The sequence below is a fragment of the Equus przewalskii genome, chromosome 24 (genome assembly GCF_037783145.1).
Source record: "Equus przewalskii isolate Varuska chromosome 24, EquPr2, whole genome shotgun sequence".
NCBI classification, from domain to species: Eukaryota; Metazoa; Chordata; class Mammalia; order Perissodactyla; family Equidae; genus Equus; species Equus przewalskii.
This window is the reverse complement of record NC_091854.1, coordinates 21,302,972-21,318,076: the sequence shown is the minus strand read 5'-3', so window position 1 is coordinate 21,318,076 and position 15,105 is coordinate 21,302,972. Positions and strand designations below refer to the sequence as shown.

At 40.9% G+C, this 15,105-nt stretch overlaps 1 protein-coding gene across 8 annotated transcripts in view; it reads left to right on the top strand.

The window, feature by feature from the left end:
* ST6GALNAC3 (ST6 N-acetylgalactosaminide alpha-2,6-sialyltransferase 3) overlaps positions 1 to 15,105 on the top strand; it is a 498,766-nt gene that overhangs the window by 401,819 nt on the left and 81,842 nt on the right. The window contains exons 4-5 of one of the 8 annotated variants that reach the window (XR_011532315.1): positions 2,340 to 2,459; positions 4,416 to 10,134. The exons of 6 other annotated variants lie outside the window; for them this stretch is intronic. Coding sequence is in view for 1 of the 2 variants with exons in the window: in XM_070591833.1 (XP_070447934.1) it covers positions 2,340 to 2,397 (58 nt within the window). In the remaining variant the exon portion in view is untranslated. Of the gene's footprint in view, positions 1 to 2,339; positions 2,754 to 4,415; positions 10,135 to 15,105 lie in introns of those variants that run through there. One more of the 8 variants, XM_070591833.1, reaches the window with a different exon arrangement.

The window sequence follows — 15,105 nt, the reverse complement described above, 5'->3', positions numbered from 1 at the left end:
CTTTGCCCAGGGTCAACACTGCATATTAGTCTGCTAACTGCTGGCAAGTACCTGACCTTTTGGGTGATTTAGAGCATTTCTGTTCCTAGCCTGGGTGGATAAAGATCATTATGAGTTCATACAGACCACAACATTTTCCTCTTTCACAGGCAATCATTATCTAAAATTCCTGGGTTTATCTTTTTAAAGAAACCTCAATATCATATCTTAAAATTGAATGTGACAATATCAAAGAAACCTGAAGACAGTTAGTGATATTTATTTCTGAGCATTCACTATATCCCTGGCACAGTGCTAAGCTTCTGAGTGAATTATCTTATTTGACCCTGTAACAATTCTGTGAGGTAGGTTCTGGTATTACTTTGGGAAACTGATATTCAGAGAAATTGATCAACTTGCCTAAGATCGCATAGTTAGTAATTACTTCAATCAATTTGAACTCAGGTCTCCCTAGTCCTAGAATTTGTTCTCATAACTATTTTCCTGTACTGCCTTCCCTTTAGTCCTTGGTACCTTGAGAAAGAAGGATGAGCTGATGCTAGAAGTAAGATGAGTTTTTACTAGCCAGAAATATGTACTATATGCTGACCTGGATTCAGTCTGATTTTTAGGCCACTCTATTAATGGGGATGCCATTCACTAATCTTGAAAATGTTGTTTGTAGCTCCAAAGCATCCTAGGATGGTGTTTTAGCCCTATTACCTTGCTCATGTACCTTTCTCTCTCCACTTTTTTGGGTTGTCTGTGGTGATCAGCATTCATGCCTGAGGAGAAGAAGGGGTAGTCTCAGCGTATGAGTGAAAACAATGGCCAAGAACATCTTTGTTCATGTGACTAGTGGGATCAGCTCAGCATCACATCGTACCCTGGAAGCAACTTTTAATCAAATACAAGAGAACATGAAGGAATCTATAATGAACATGGCCAAACCATGCCAGATGTTAACATCAGGCAGATACTTTTTGAGAAAAGCAGAACTTGGGGCAGTAAACAGGACTTGGAATATGCATATAAAATATTATGAAAATTGACAATTAGAAGCAAGTCTTAGTCAATGGAAATGACTATTGATAAGGTCAAGTGATTGGTGTACAGGCATTTGAAGTTGAAGATGCAGATTGGTTGCTGTTTTCTTACATTTTAACCAATCAGAGATGAGTAATTATTATTGTATATATGGCATGTTTAAGCCTATGTGTCAAGGGCAAACCTCTGCAAATTCAGAGGATGTTCCTTTCACATTCACTGCCCATGTCTCTGTCATTCTTGGTTGCGTGTATTCCTTGCTTGGTTTGTCCAATTCTTTTCTTTCTTCCCTAGTCCACCAACTGTTTAGCTACCAGATGGTGGGGAGATCAGGGGCAGTTCAGGAACCTTCCTTGTCTCACAGGGATGTTGTAGGGATTAATGAACTAACATATTCTAAAATGATTTGAAAAGGTAAAGTGCTATATAAGTGTCAAGCCTGATTAACTAGCAGCCAAGTTATTAGGCACCTGAATATCATGCATCTTTTCTGAATTTCAGAAAAATGGATGTGCATATTCATTTTCAAAAGCACTATATTATTTGAATGATATTCAGGCACTCAAATAAAAGCCTAGCCCAATCCTAATTATCTCTACTCTTCTCATACGAGACATGTAGACCTTATGAGTGGCATATTTATGCAACTGTGAGTGAGACAGACACAATTACCAATCTCGTGGCGTTTTCAGTGCCTCAAGGAAAAGCCACACAGTCCCATGTCAAATATTAGCTGCTTTTCAACCATACTCCATATTTCTATACAAGAAATATTGAGGGCTGCTCATTGGTAGTGTGACCTCTGGCTCAGACTCCCTAAGGCAAAACTCTCACTCCACTGCTAGGTGAGTTACTTTAGGCAGGTTGCTTTACCTCTCTTTGCATAGTTTATTTAGGTAAAAACTGGGGACAATATTAGTGCCTATTTCATAGTTCATACATATAAGGTGCTCAGAAAAGCAATTCCTGACATGAAATAATAGCTTCTTAAATGTTAACTGTTATCATTGCAGCTGTCATTAATACTGGCCTAAGCAGGTTCCACCCTCAGAGAGAGAAATAATAAATGGAATTGGTAGTTATTCTGCGAGGACTCATGTATGACATTTGGCAGTTTACAAAGCCCATTTACATATGATATTAACCTATGGCTGTTCAGATTGTTCTGCACACCTGTGTGTGCCCGGATCCTCACAGTAACCTGGTGAGACAGGTTAGGAGACAGGCAGCTTTTATTCTTGCCTTATTTGCTCAACAATATTTTGATCCGCCTTCTTCTGGTAACTCACTCCAGCCCCTGCCTTTCACCCTAGGTACAGAGGTGGGCACGATCCCTGCTTGGTCCATCATAGACTTCTCATCCTAAGATAAACATGTGAGCCAGCAGCGCCAGTCTCAGGCCTCCCCTGGAATGCTAAAGAAGGATATGATTTGTAAGTGAAGAATAAACAGCTTTTCCTCTAGGTTCACGATGCTAGGAGAATGTGAAATTAGGGTTAAAAGTAACCAAGTTCGTTCCGAGTGAAGAAGGTATGGCTGTAACAGGAGAGAGTAAAGCCGAGCTGAGCTGAGCTGAGCTGAGAGATGGAGGAGAGAGTAAGTTCTGGTGGCTTTGAGTCTTGATCCTAGCATTTGAGTCCCGGGTCCCCATCCTGTGAGTTGGTCACATAGCCCAATTGTCCTCCCAGCCATGTGAGCCAATAAACTTATTCTTTGTTTTTCTCTTGAAATAGTTTGATTGGATTTCTGTCTCTTGCACCTTAAAGAATCCTTACAAGACAAATGCTATAATTCACCTTTTTTTTTTTAAAGATTGGCACCTGAGCTAACATCTGTTGCCAATCTTCTTTTTCTTTTCTTCTTCTTCTCCTCCTCCTCCCCCTCCCCCTCTTCCTCCTTCTCCTCCTCAAAGTCCCCCAGTACATAGTTGTATATTCTAGCTGTAGGTCCTTGTGGTTGAGCTATGTGGGACACTGCCTCAACATGGCCTGACGAGCAGTGCCACGGCAGCGCCTAGGATCCGAACCAGCGAAACCCGGGGCAGCCAAAGCCAAGCGCGCGAACTTAACCACTTGGCCATGGGGCCGGCCTCTCACCCATTTTTATGGATAAGATAATTGAGGCTCATAGAGGTTAAGTGATTTGTTCATGAAAATCACGTTACCAGTGATTTTCAGAGCCAGACATCATGCCCTATTTAATGACCCCAAATGCTGTATTCCAGTAATGAGAGCAGGGCTGAGGAAGCTGGAGAGGGAGATGCTTATTGATGAAAGGAGCAGAGAGGTTGTAGGGCACCATCAGGTCGTGGCTATCCACATAGCTAATTCATTCACTGGTTCATCAAATGTTTGTTCAGTCACAGAGAAACAATCCAAGGCAAGTTGTTTAGGCAGAGGAAGTGAGCGATGCGCAGGCACCCCCGGCTCTCCTCTGCTGTCGGCCAGCTAAAGATGAGAAGCCACAGAGCCAGCCTACCAGTGTTTTTCAAGTTGCTATTCCAGTGAATGCAATGTACGTAGAACATGTCAAATACTTGAGCCTCTCAGAAAATTGATTATGGAGCTTGCCCCTTCCTTAAAAAGCAAGTTTTGTTTTTATTAGCATGTGTAAATATGGAATCACTTCTGAATGCAAATACGGATAACATTTTATTTTTCTGACATGTTTGGAAGCAGCCTGGGGCAGGGTGGCAGTGAATCAGTAAACGTCACGGGTACTACACTGGGAATTCATCAACTATGCACACTATTAATGGTCTTATGCCATATGTTCCATAATAGCGTGTTTGCTAACATGAGATTGGGCTGCCTGCTTGTATGACAAAGCTGCCATGTCAGCTTCTTGATGTATAGAAACAGGCTCTGCTAGCCAGATGTAGAAATCCAGCAAGGTCATTTTAGGAGTAATTTCCATTTGTGTGCTTTTTTTCCCCCTCATTGACTGTAAGAGAATGTGATTTGCCTCATTACAATGTGATTCCAGGTGCATAACACAATAATGACCTTTATGCCGAAGACTGAAGTTCATATAATTGATAAGACAGACTCCCATTCTGCAATGTTGGAAGCCATTAGCTGGAGGCAGGAACCGTGTTAACTTCTTGACATAGGAGGTGAAAGGGTCAAGGTGAAAGCCTAGGCTTGCAGCCATGTCTGGACTCAGATGAAAGAGGAAAAGAGTTCTGCCTGGCAACACTGGAGCTTGCAGCCTTCCCTATGAGGGTCAGAGACACCCTGGAGCATAGGAAAAGTTACAGGAAGGCCTAGGGCTCAAAGCAGAGACTGATAAGGGAGCAGCGGACTCCAACTCTGCAGGGATGGGCTTGAGTGATGGGCCCCTCCAAGGAGAGGGGCTGTGACGACCATCACCTCTGTTTCTCTTTTCAGGTCTTTACTGATTTTCTCTGCTTCACATCTGACCTGAAACTGTACTGTCTATATGGAAGCATTACTACTTTTTCCTCTCCTGGATTCTGGATTGTTGGTTCTCAAGTGGGAAATCAGGGATTTGTTATGGAGTCTTTACAATAACTTGGGAAACTCGAGGATTCCATTTTCACCCACCCAGGGGCAGGTTTCCTGCCCAAATCATCCCTTGCTTCTCCCTTTTATTGAAAATTGTCAAACAAATCAAGTCCTTTGCTTGGTAATTATGTCCGGTGTATTGACCGTCATTTTATAAACACACATTTATCCGTGGCACCTGAATACCCGGTGCTGCTCCAGGCCTCAGGACCCTTCCTCATGCGGCTTTGTTGGAGTTACCTACAGCCAGCTCTTACAATTCTTTCTTTTTGTTCTGATTTCACTCTGACTGAGAACCCAAGGTTTCATATCTCCTACAAACTGCATGAACCCAAACAAAAAAGTAGGCAGTGAAAAGGGTAAGTGAAAAGTCGTATGTTATCTGAAACCTGGAGCTTGTAAATAAAGAAAGAAATAATAAAGAACCAGAATGAGAATGCGTTTGGTCAGAAGGGAAGAGAAGTGAGAGATTGAGGGTGTTAAGCAAAGGAAATAAAATGCCTAACATGATAAATAAAACGGCTCGTTTGTTTGTTTGTTTACATCCCTGGAGTTATAAGTAGCTCCGTCTGACCACAGGTTAATAGTTTTTTTAGGAGGGGCCTATTGTGTGTGTTTACTGATGTTTAATTTCCAGAGCTTCTACCTCAACCAGGAACAAAGACTCTGTGTTCTACTAATGCTCATAGACGAATAATGCCTTTTTAAAATATTGCCAATTCTACTGTCATTTCAAGACCCCAGAGACTCTGCTTATTACAATGGCAGGCAGGCGAAGAAATGAGTTGGGCATAGAGGTGGCAGGGGTTAATTTCATATTTGTCACGAGATCTTGCATGATTTCCCTAAAAGATATTTAATTTCCACTGGGCATAATAACTTGCAGCTGCCAGAATATGCTGTATACTAGTGGTGAGTTCTTGTCTTCGGAGATTTATGCAAGTCGTTATTTAAAAATAGAGATCCGGGAGTTACAGCTGGCTAATTAATCTACCACTAAGGAAAGCTAAGCAAGTGACCCACTTAACTGTTTTCAAGAAACATGGCTACTCTGACGCAAATTTGCAAAAATGTCCTCTACAAAGAATCAAGCTAACCCCTCTCATCGCATTTCATGGTCTTCTCACAGTGTACGTGTGTCCCTTCCTCATCTCCCTTTCTTTCCCATGGACATCACTGATTCAGGTCCTCATCTTTACACATTTGAATGTCCATAACTTGAATTCCTAGATGCTTCACCATCTGGGTCTTCTTCCTGAAGACATAGGCAGGCTCCCCTTCCTTAGTCTCTTCTTTCTCTGAATCACCTACCCGCTCAGGAAACCCCCTTCAGTCCAGGTTTTCTACCACATCAGCTCTGAGGCCTCGCCTGCCTTCTGAGGCTTCCCCTAAGAGACCTAAGTCGTATATCTGCCCATATTTCCTCCACTCCCTCCACATGCAGCTTCCCCTTCAGGCATAATGGTCTCTTCCCTCAGGTGCTGTCTCCTCACTCAGATCACCTTTTCCATTCCTTTCTCAGCCAGAATATGGTCTATACATCCTACAAAGCTCCACTGTGTCCTATCCCAGGCCTCTTTGAGTTTTTTCCTTGGACTCGATGGCAGAGAATTGACGTAATCATGTCATAAAACATTTTCATCATTGGCTTGTGAGACCTTGATCCTATTTTTTAATTATTCAATTCATTAATGTATTTTTTTTACATTTATGCCTATTCTCTTTCCCGTCTCTGCATAGGCAGGCATTCCATTATGTTTTATGTGCCTCTTTTTTCACTGCATACATCTTTGCCAATTAATTATTATTGTTAATTATTACTTTTATTGTTATAACTATATCATTATATGTTGTGCATTTATTTTGATTTACATAAGTGACTTATGGTGAATTTAATCTGCGTCTGACTTTACTCACTCAGCTCTATACCTTTAAAGTCCATCCATGTTTCTAAACCTGGCTGCTGCACATTCCATGGTAGGCAGCCATCACTAGCTCTCTGCTTTCTCCATGATGTACACACCCAGATCCCTCTCTCTTTCTGGATCGCCCCTTCTCTGAAATCCCTTGGGATTCATCTACTATACAACTGGGCTCTTAACTGTATGCTGTTTTGTATTTTCCTATGAATCTTTCATATTTTTCTTAGTCTTTTATGTAACTCTTTGGTGATCAGGGACCATCTCTTGTACTCTTCCCTCCCCCCACTCCACCCATCACCACCTCTGCAAACCTCCTTTGGAGCTCGGTGCATAATCAGTGCTCAATAAATCCTTGATTATTTAGTGAATTGAATAGCATGACTCCATGAAGGTAGGTATTTTCTCTGTCCCTAACCACATCTCCAGTGTCTAAAATGATGGCTGGCATGGTGTAGGTTATCAAGAAATATGTTTTAAGTATATGGATGTCTCAGCTTCCACATAAGAAAAGGAATATGGAAAGTTAGTTATACAGAGGACAGGATACTACATTCTTGTTTCTAATCTGCCATCTAGATATGTGACACCTGGCACTTCAGGTAGCTTCCTTAGGTCTTGGTTAAAACTGAATAATTTCTCAGATCCTTGTCCCTCTAACTTGCTAAGACTTTGTGACTTTATTAGCAATTTTTCAACGTGAAGTAAGATAGTCTTCAATATGAAATTATCTCCATGGAATACAGAGTAATCATCCCCAAGGCAATAGATCATGTGGGAGGTAGCATTGGGTAGAGGTGCGATCATGATCTATGGGTTCTGATCTTAGGTTCCCAGAATGATTGGAGGACAAAATGAGTTACCACCTGTAAAGTCCTTAGAAGCATGTCTGGCACCTAAGTGCTATGTAAGTGTTTACTATTATTTTTATACATTTAAGAAAATCTACTAGCCTTTGTGATAATCTCTTTTCTGGCATTTGGAGGTCTTGTCTTCATGCTTGTGTACAAACAAAGCCTGAGGAATTCTGGTATCATGGCTGAAATTAATAGTTTTCTTTTATAGGACAATAATCATCAGACAATAGCCGGATTTCTTTTAGGTCCAAACTGTAGCCTTCTGGTAATGGGCAGGTTCTACTTTTCATGGCTTTTGTAAAGTGAAGCAAAGGAATATTGTCCGTCAGGATCACATTGCCAATAAAGATGTGGGGACAAGAATCCTGAATCCTATACTTGCTATCTATCAAAAAACTGCTGGTTCTTCTGTAGGGCAGTCACTTAGAAATGGAAACAGCATAGAACTATGAATTTATTAGTATCTTATGTGGATGATATTTTTCCCTTTCTTAGGGAAATAGTAACTACATAATCTAATTTGGTTTCTCTTATTTTTAGGGAAGTAAATTCAAATATTAGACAAAAAATTATTAAAATTCTGAAGTGAATTTAAAGCATGAACTTGTTTGCTGCTATAAGGCTACTTTTTCTCTAGGTCAAGAGGTTAAGCTATTTGTCTTAAAGAAAAAACATTAAATGGTATTGGTAACAGGCTGTAGATTTTATAACAACTATCTTTGCTTCACAAGCGAAAACAGCATTTGATAACTATTTCATTCTACTGGGCAAAAGAGGCCCTAATCAAACAGCATTTCAGTTTAATGGTTTTACATACAAAATCCAATTTGTGCATTCACCTGCCATCTAAAAGCTTTTTAAAAATCAGGTAAAAATACAAAATGAGACTGGGAACTCCATATGGACTAGAAATTTTGGACCAAAGAAGGATTAAAACTTCTACTCAAAAGGTTATAGAAATAGGTAAGTAAAATGTTCAGTTACTAACAATAGTATAGGAAAATGTGAATCATTTATTCTAGAACTGAGAATCAATGGAGTAAATTATAAGAGTTACATGCTGAATGGGGATTTAAAAAAAAAACCTTTTTTTTTGTTCTTTGTTTTTTGACTCATGAAGCTAATTTGGGGGTGTACCACAGTTTCATAGTGAAATAAAGGTGGGCTATGTTCTAAAAGTGTCTGTGTTGTGTTTCTCAGGTAGTTCTCAGATAAAGCTGTTATTAACTTCCACGTGGGATAAACTGAAATAAAATATGCATTTTGAATAGCTGGGAAGAATTGCCATGAAAATTAAAGGAGATAACATGTGAGAAGGTAATCTGAAAAATCTAAAGTCCTATTCAAGTATTTTGTTTCTATTATTGCATTCAATAAAAATCAGAACAGTGCCTACTTTGTCCCAGGAACGGCTTTAGACGGGACTGAGGATTCAGAAAAATAATAATACTGATCTTTGCCCCTAAGGATTTATAATTATGTGGGGACAACAGAGGATGTTCATGTATTGAGGTATCTCAATGACAGAGATATGCCAGGTGCAGGGGAGCATAGCCTGGGATCCCTGACTATGTTTTAGAGTAGCTGAAGGTAGAGAGAGGAGAGGAAGGGAGCCTAGGAGGAGAGGATGGCATGAATATAGCCTTGAGATGAAAAATAACACGATGTATTCTGAGTCAGTAAAGGGATCAATCTGCCTAGAGCCTAAAATGTCAAGCAGAGAATAGCAAATGATGAGTCTTGAGAGGTCAGGTTACAGAAGGCCTATATACTATGTTAAAGGTTCTGATTTTATCCCGTTGGTGATGGAAACCCAATGAAGCCAAGGAAGAACAGGGTCACTCTAGGGGAGTATGGAAGATGGATTTGAGGGTCGCGAACAGTGAGCAGGGTGTTGCCATAGTCCACGTGAAAGATAGTGAGAGTGGGAATTCAGGCAGGGAGAGTTGGATGGAACAAGGAAGGTAAATCTGAAAAATAGGGAAGAAAGGCAATGTGTGGTGCTTAGTTTTATGAGAAGTGATGAGGATGACCCACAAGCTTATAGTCTGACTGATTAGGTGACTTGTAGTACAATATATATACAGAATACTGAAAGAGGATCAGGTAGAGGGGTTAAGACATATATTCATTTTTTTGCCATGTTTATTTCAAGGTTTCCTTAGACATTCGAGTGAAGGTGTCCAGGAGGCAATTGGATATATGGCCCTGGATTACGAACAACAGGTCTGGGTAGGAAATTCAGATTTGTCAGTCATAAGCGTGGTAGTTAAAACCCTCAGAGAAGGGAGTCAATGACAGAAGCTCAGGAAGGCCAGCTTTCAGAGGGTGGGCCAAAGAAGAGAAAGTTAAGAAAGACGCCTCGAGGGAACAGTAAAAAATGGTATGAGGGGACACAATATAGTGTAATGTCGCAGAGGCCAGAGGAATAGAGGTTCGGATAAGCAGTGGGATCCAAAGTGAAACCGATGCCGTGAAATCCGGTATGAGGACTTAAAAAGAGCTCCTTAAATTTAGAAAGCCAGGACTCTAGGTAACTTCATCAGAGCAGTCTCACTGTGGGGTGGCAGCAGAAACTCAACTGCGGTCAGCTGAGGAGTGAGTGTGGGGAGAGTGAGGGCAGAGTCCTTCTTGGTGGAGGATTTTGGATGGGAGAAACGCAAAGAATACGATGGCAGCTGGAGGAAACGCAGGGTCAGGGGCAGGTCATTTTAAGAATGGAGAAGTTTAAGTAAGGTTGGAGGCTGAAGAGCAGGTACCAGTAGTGGGAAAAAGTAGAAAAGTATGATAAAACAGAAAAAAAAATTGATGTAGCATATTCCCAAAGAAGTGGGAGAAGTGGAGAGGATGGGATCCATAGGAAAGGTTGGCCTTAAGCAGGAAGGACTTAAACTCTTGAACCTCTGACACTGGAAGGATGGATGGAAGGAGGGAGAGGAATGGGGGAGTGGAGAAGGAGAGGTAGACCATGGTTCATGGCTTCAGGACAAGAGCAATTAATATGTACTCATTCCCCTAAGGACCAAACACAGTGACTTAGCAAGTGAGATCATCTTCAGAAGCCCCTCACCATCATTTTCAGCTCTCCCACCGGCCATTAAAGCATCTCCCTCAGTATCCTTGGTTCTTATGCTGCTCCTTTCCCACCTCCATGCACAAGCTTTTCTCCAGGAGTGCTGTATTCTCCCCAACATACACTGTCTTCCCCTTAAAATATCCATTAATTGTCTGTATCAAGTGTATTATAAACTATTTCATTCAAAGCTATAAATATTCAATATCCAGCTAACTGGGTCAACCTTCCCAGGAGCATTTGCCCTTTAGCTGGACACTCTGGTTTTCTGGGGCCTTGCCTTATTAGACCCCAGCCCTCCATTCAACCTTCCTTCCCACACTCCACCAATATGCACACTCTGCTCTAGTCACACCTAAGTCTGTACTTTTGCAGAAAGTGAAGCACACGGTATGAAAATCACATGGCTGGAATAACAATTAGGACAGTGCAGATTTTCTGAGATGTCCCCATTGTCATACCTGAGTGAAGAAGGCCACAGGCAGCTCTGTAAAGGACAGTGCTTCTGCTGCTGATACGGCGTATTCTGGTACAGGTCACCTCGATAGATTAGGAGTCCTGGTCACCCCTCCATCTTAACAGAAAGTTAGGAAAATTTGAATCAGTGCTTCTTTTTTTTGACAGTCTTTACCATTGTTTGCTGGATAGTGTTACAATCACAGAAGCAAAAGCTAAGCCATTTTCTCCTAAAAAATAGTGCTTTCTGTTATGTCCAAACATCTCCAAATGAACAGAACACAAAAATGCCCAAAGGAGCTCCTTGGGCTCAGTATTCTGTCTAGAGGCCTTAACCCCAGGTATACTGGCCATGTCCAGGCTGACAGGTTGCCTGGGCTAATAATAAAAATACCCCACAGGCTCTCATCTCTATTGAGTTGGGTTTGAGAGTGTAAAGTTTATGGTTGGGGTGCTGGTTTTAGAGTCAAATTGATTTGCTCCCTGATTACCACTTACAAACTCTCAGACATATCTCACGGGGTTGTTGTGAGGATTAGGGGTGGTCATGAATTGAAAGGGCTTAGCCTCATTGCTAGTACGTAAGTTCTCAATAAAAGGAGGCTGCTACAGAATTATTAGTATTAACAATTTATGCTCTGATTTAAGTTACTGCCTGGTTTAACTAGCTCCAGGCAGAGGCCGGGACTGCTTTCTCATCCAGCCTCAGCTATATGGCTATAAAATCAGGAGTTTTCTTTTCAGACATGCACACATCCTTGCTTTGTTCTCATGACGGACGCCTGCTCTGTACAGTCGATTAATATGATCGGCCACTTCGGGTAACTGTTTCCTAAGAACCAAATGTGCTTACTTCAGTGGCACCCACTGTAATGCAATTAATTTTTTCCAATAACATTCATCTGGTAGATAGGCACAGTATAAATGAGGGCCATAATGATAAGCTACCTCTTGTTTGTTCATTTTGAAGAGATTCATTAGGGACAGTGGTCCTCGATGTTAATGAAATGACACATTCTAATTAGAGAATTGCAGTTACACACACTCATGCTTGCATGAGAGGAACTGATACCTAACAGAGAATGTGACTGTCTGCACCTTGCTGTTGTCCTCTTTTAGGATCCTTCCATCTTGGTCCAGATCTGATCCTTTCCATGGGCCTATTTTGGAATTCAGCCATCTTCTGAATGCTGATAAAAGCCTAAGCTATAAACAGCTTGCTTTTCAGTAGAAAAACTCATGCCTGAAAAAGTTGATAATGATTTCAGAATTTCTTTTAATTGAGTTTTTAATTACTATACAGATAGCAAATATTCCATTCGTATGTAATTTTGACGAAGATGACAAGCAATTTCATGTTCTTTGGAGATCATTTGACGAGGGTGGGAACCGATAGTTAAGTACCAACTGCCTTGTTTTTGGACGGGCATACCTGACAACCACTCACTCAGGGAGGACGGGGAGCATCTGGATCTCAATAAATTATTGGCTAGGACAATCCAAGTGCTATAACACAAGCTGCTGCTGGGAACGTAAATCTGATTGGCTGGCTTAGAATCTTGCTTTTCTAATTTGTAGTCCACATATTACGAATTGGGATATTGTGTAGCCGATTGGTGTATGGGCAAGGTTTTACCATAAAAAACTGTTTCTATCTTTAAACTTTATCAGCACATCAGATAAAATATACCAAAAGATTCTTCTAAAATGCAAAGGTTAAACTTGAGATGGTTACTGTGTTCCTTTCCTTTTTTTCTCTTTTGGCATTTACTTAAGAGTTCTAGAGCCCATGCCCAGAGTTCCAGAGCTCCAGAGCTCCAGAACTAGAATTCGAGCAAAGAAACTGCTCCATCCCAAAGAGCAGAGAACCAGTCCAACATTAGCTGGTCCCCACTAGCACCTCCTGTGAGTTTTCCAAGGCCATTGTAATATCCAGAGGCCCAAGCTGGTGTATTGTCTTCAACTGCACAGCAGTAATACTCAGACCTTTGGATTTCAGAGACCAGGAAAAAAAATTCTTAATTGGAGTCTTTCGAAAGATGGTTGCCTTTTTATTTTACCGAGTAAAGACATTTAAATTCTTTTCTTTTCATTTATTAATTTGTGAAGATTTATTGAGCACATCTACCTGCAGCTACTAAAGTATGCCCTGGGAATGCAGTGGGACACAAAGCTGGACACAATCTATATCTTCAAGTATCGTATCGTATAGTCTGTTGGGGGAGACAGTTATTAATCAATTACCGTAATGTATATAAAATTCACATGGAGATAGGTGCTATGAAGGAAATAAATATGGTTCTCTGAGAGCATGTAATACATTTCATATGGACAGAGAGGGTCAGGGAACTCTTCCTCTCTAAAATTGATGCTTGGACTTAAGTCTCATACCATACAGGGCCTTGTAGGCCATGGTAAGGATTTTGAACTTTATGCTAAGGGTAATGGAAAGTCACTGAAGAATTTTAAGCCGAATTTATGTTTTTAGAAGATTCCTCTGGATGCTATTGGGGAATGGACTGGAGTAGAAGGAGTGAGAGCATTTGGAACAGAATTTCAGTGGCATATATATGACTAGTGTGATGGCCATGGTGACAGTGAATAGTTGGATCTGAAGAATATTCTGGAACTAGAATTGCTGAGACTCATTGATCAACAAGGGAGATGGAGGAGAAAGAGAGAGGTATCAAGGATGATGCCTATATTCCTGGCTTGCACAGCTTGCCAGTTAATATGCCATTTACTGAGATCGAAAGACCAAAAGAGGAACAAATTGAGGCAGGGAGAGTCAAGGGTCCCTTTTTGGGCTTGTTAAATTTAAGGTGGCTGTGAGACATCCGAAGCAGACAGATATATGAGTTAGAAGCTCAGAGGAGTGTTTTGCTGCTAGATGTACATTTAGGAGTTATTGGCGTATTGTTAGTATTTAAAGCTGTGAGATCAGATGACTTCTCACAGGAACAAGCACCTTGGAACTTAGAACATTTTGAGGCCAGATACAGGATAAGACATCTTTAGAGCATCTTTCTGTGAAAGGGATGACATTTTAACAACCACAAAATAGAAAGAACACAGTATCAGTCCTTTAAATTAGGGATATTTTGTTGCAGGAATTCCTCTCTCCATTGTACTTATCATCCTCGTTCTGCTGCAGATCAGTAAGAACTTTGTCACGGAGCAGCAGGTGCAAACCACTGCTCTGGAGTGTCTGCAATTGCCTTAGGCAGGGATGACCTCGTTTTGGTAGCAGAAAGTCTTATCCACACCCAGCTTCCCCTGATCTCTTAGACTCTCCAATCTTGAAAACGCATCTGGGGTTTCTGAATCAAAGCAGTACAGGACTGCAAGCCACAGAGTGACACAAGAACCTACAATATGACATCAGTTCCCCCCCGTCCTGAGAAGAAAAGTCAGTTACATCCTATGGACTTTGTGGCACTCCTAAGTCAGAGGACTACATCGCAAATTGTGGTCTAGTTACTTGTGTGCAGCAGGGTCAGTAAACACTTGCGTAGCCGTCTCCTCTTCTGGCCCATCACAGTATTGGCATCCATCACAGTATTCTTTTATAGTGAACCTAGTAAAAGTTTCTGAATTATCCTATCACAGTGTTCCGGATAGCCTTCATCAATCAGATTGAATGTGGGAGATAATAGTGCTACTATACTACTAACAACCATTTTATTATTATACTTGCAGCTATTATTATTAATACTAACATTCTTGGGACTTCGTGTCATACACTGCCCTAAGTGTTGTCCATACCTCATCTTATGTAAACCTTAACTACCACTTAGAAGGTTGATGCCATTTTACAGATGAAGAAACTGAGGCTGAAAGACTTATATCCAAGGGGTACATTTCATTATTGTTTTTACAATAAGGTTATTGTATTGCAATTATACTGTATAGTGTTTAATTAATTGTATTCTAATTATATGCCATTATCTGCTACTGTGGAAACTCACTGGGACTCTATACTTTTCCTGTTTGAAACCTCAGCACTGACCAGGGCTTGGCACATTTAAGATGCTTATTAAATATTTAAGACCTTTACCCTCTACAGTGATAGAAGCCTTTTGAAGGACAATGGCTGTGTCCTACGTAATTTGGAATCTCTCATAGTACCTAGCAAAATTCTGAATAAATATTTGGAAGGTTGAGTATGTGAGTTTTAAATTGGCTGAAAAACTCCTGTAAACTAAGAGGGTTCTGAGTGCCGCTGCTGGTGGAGGGATTACCAGCGA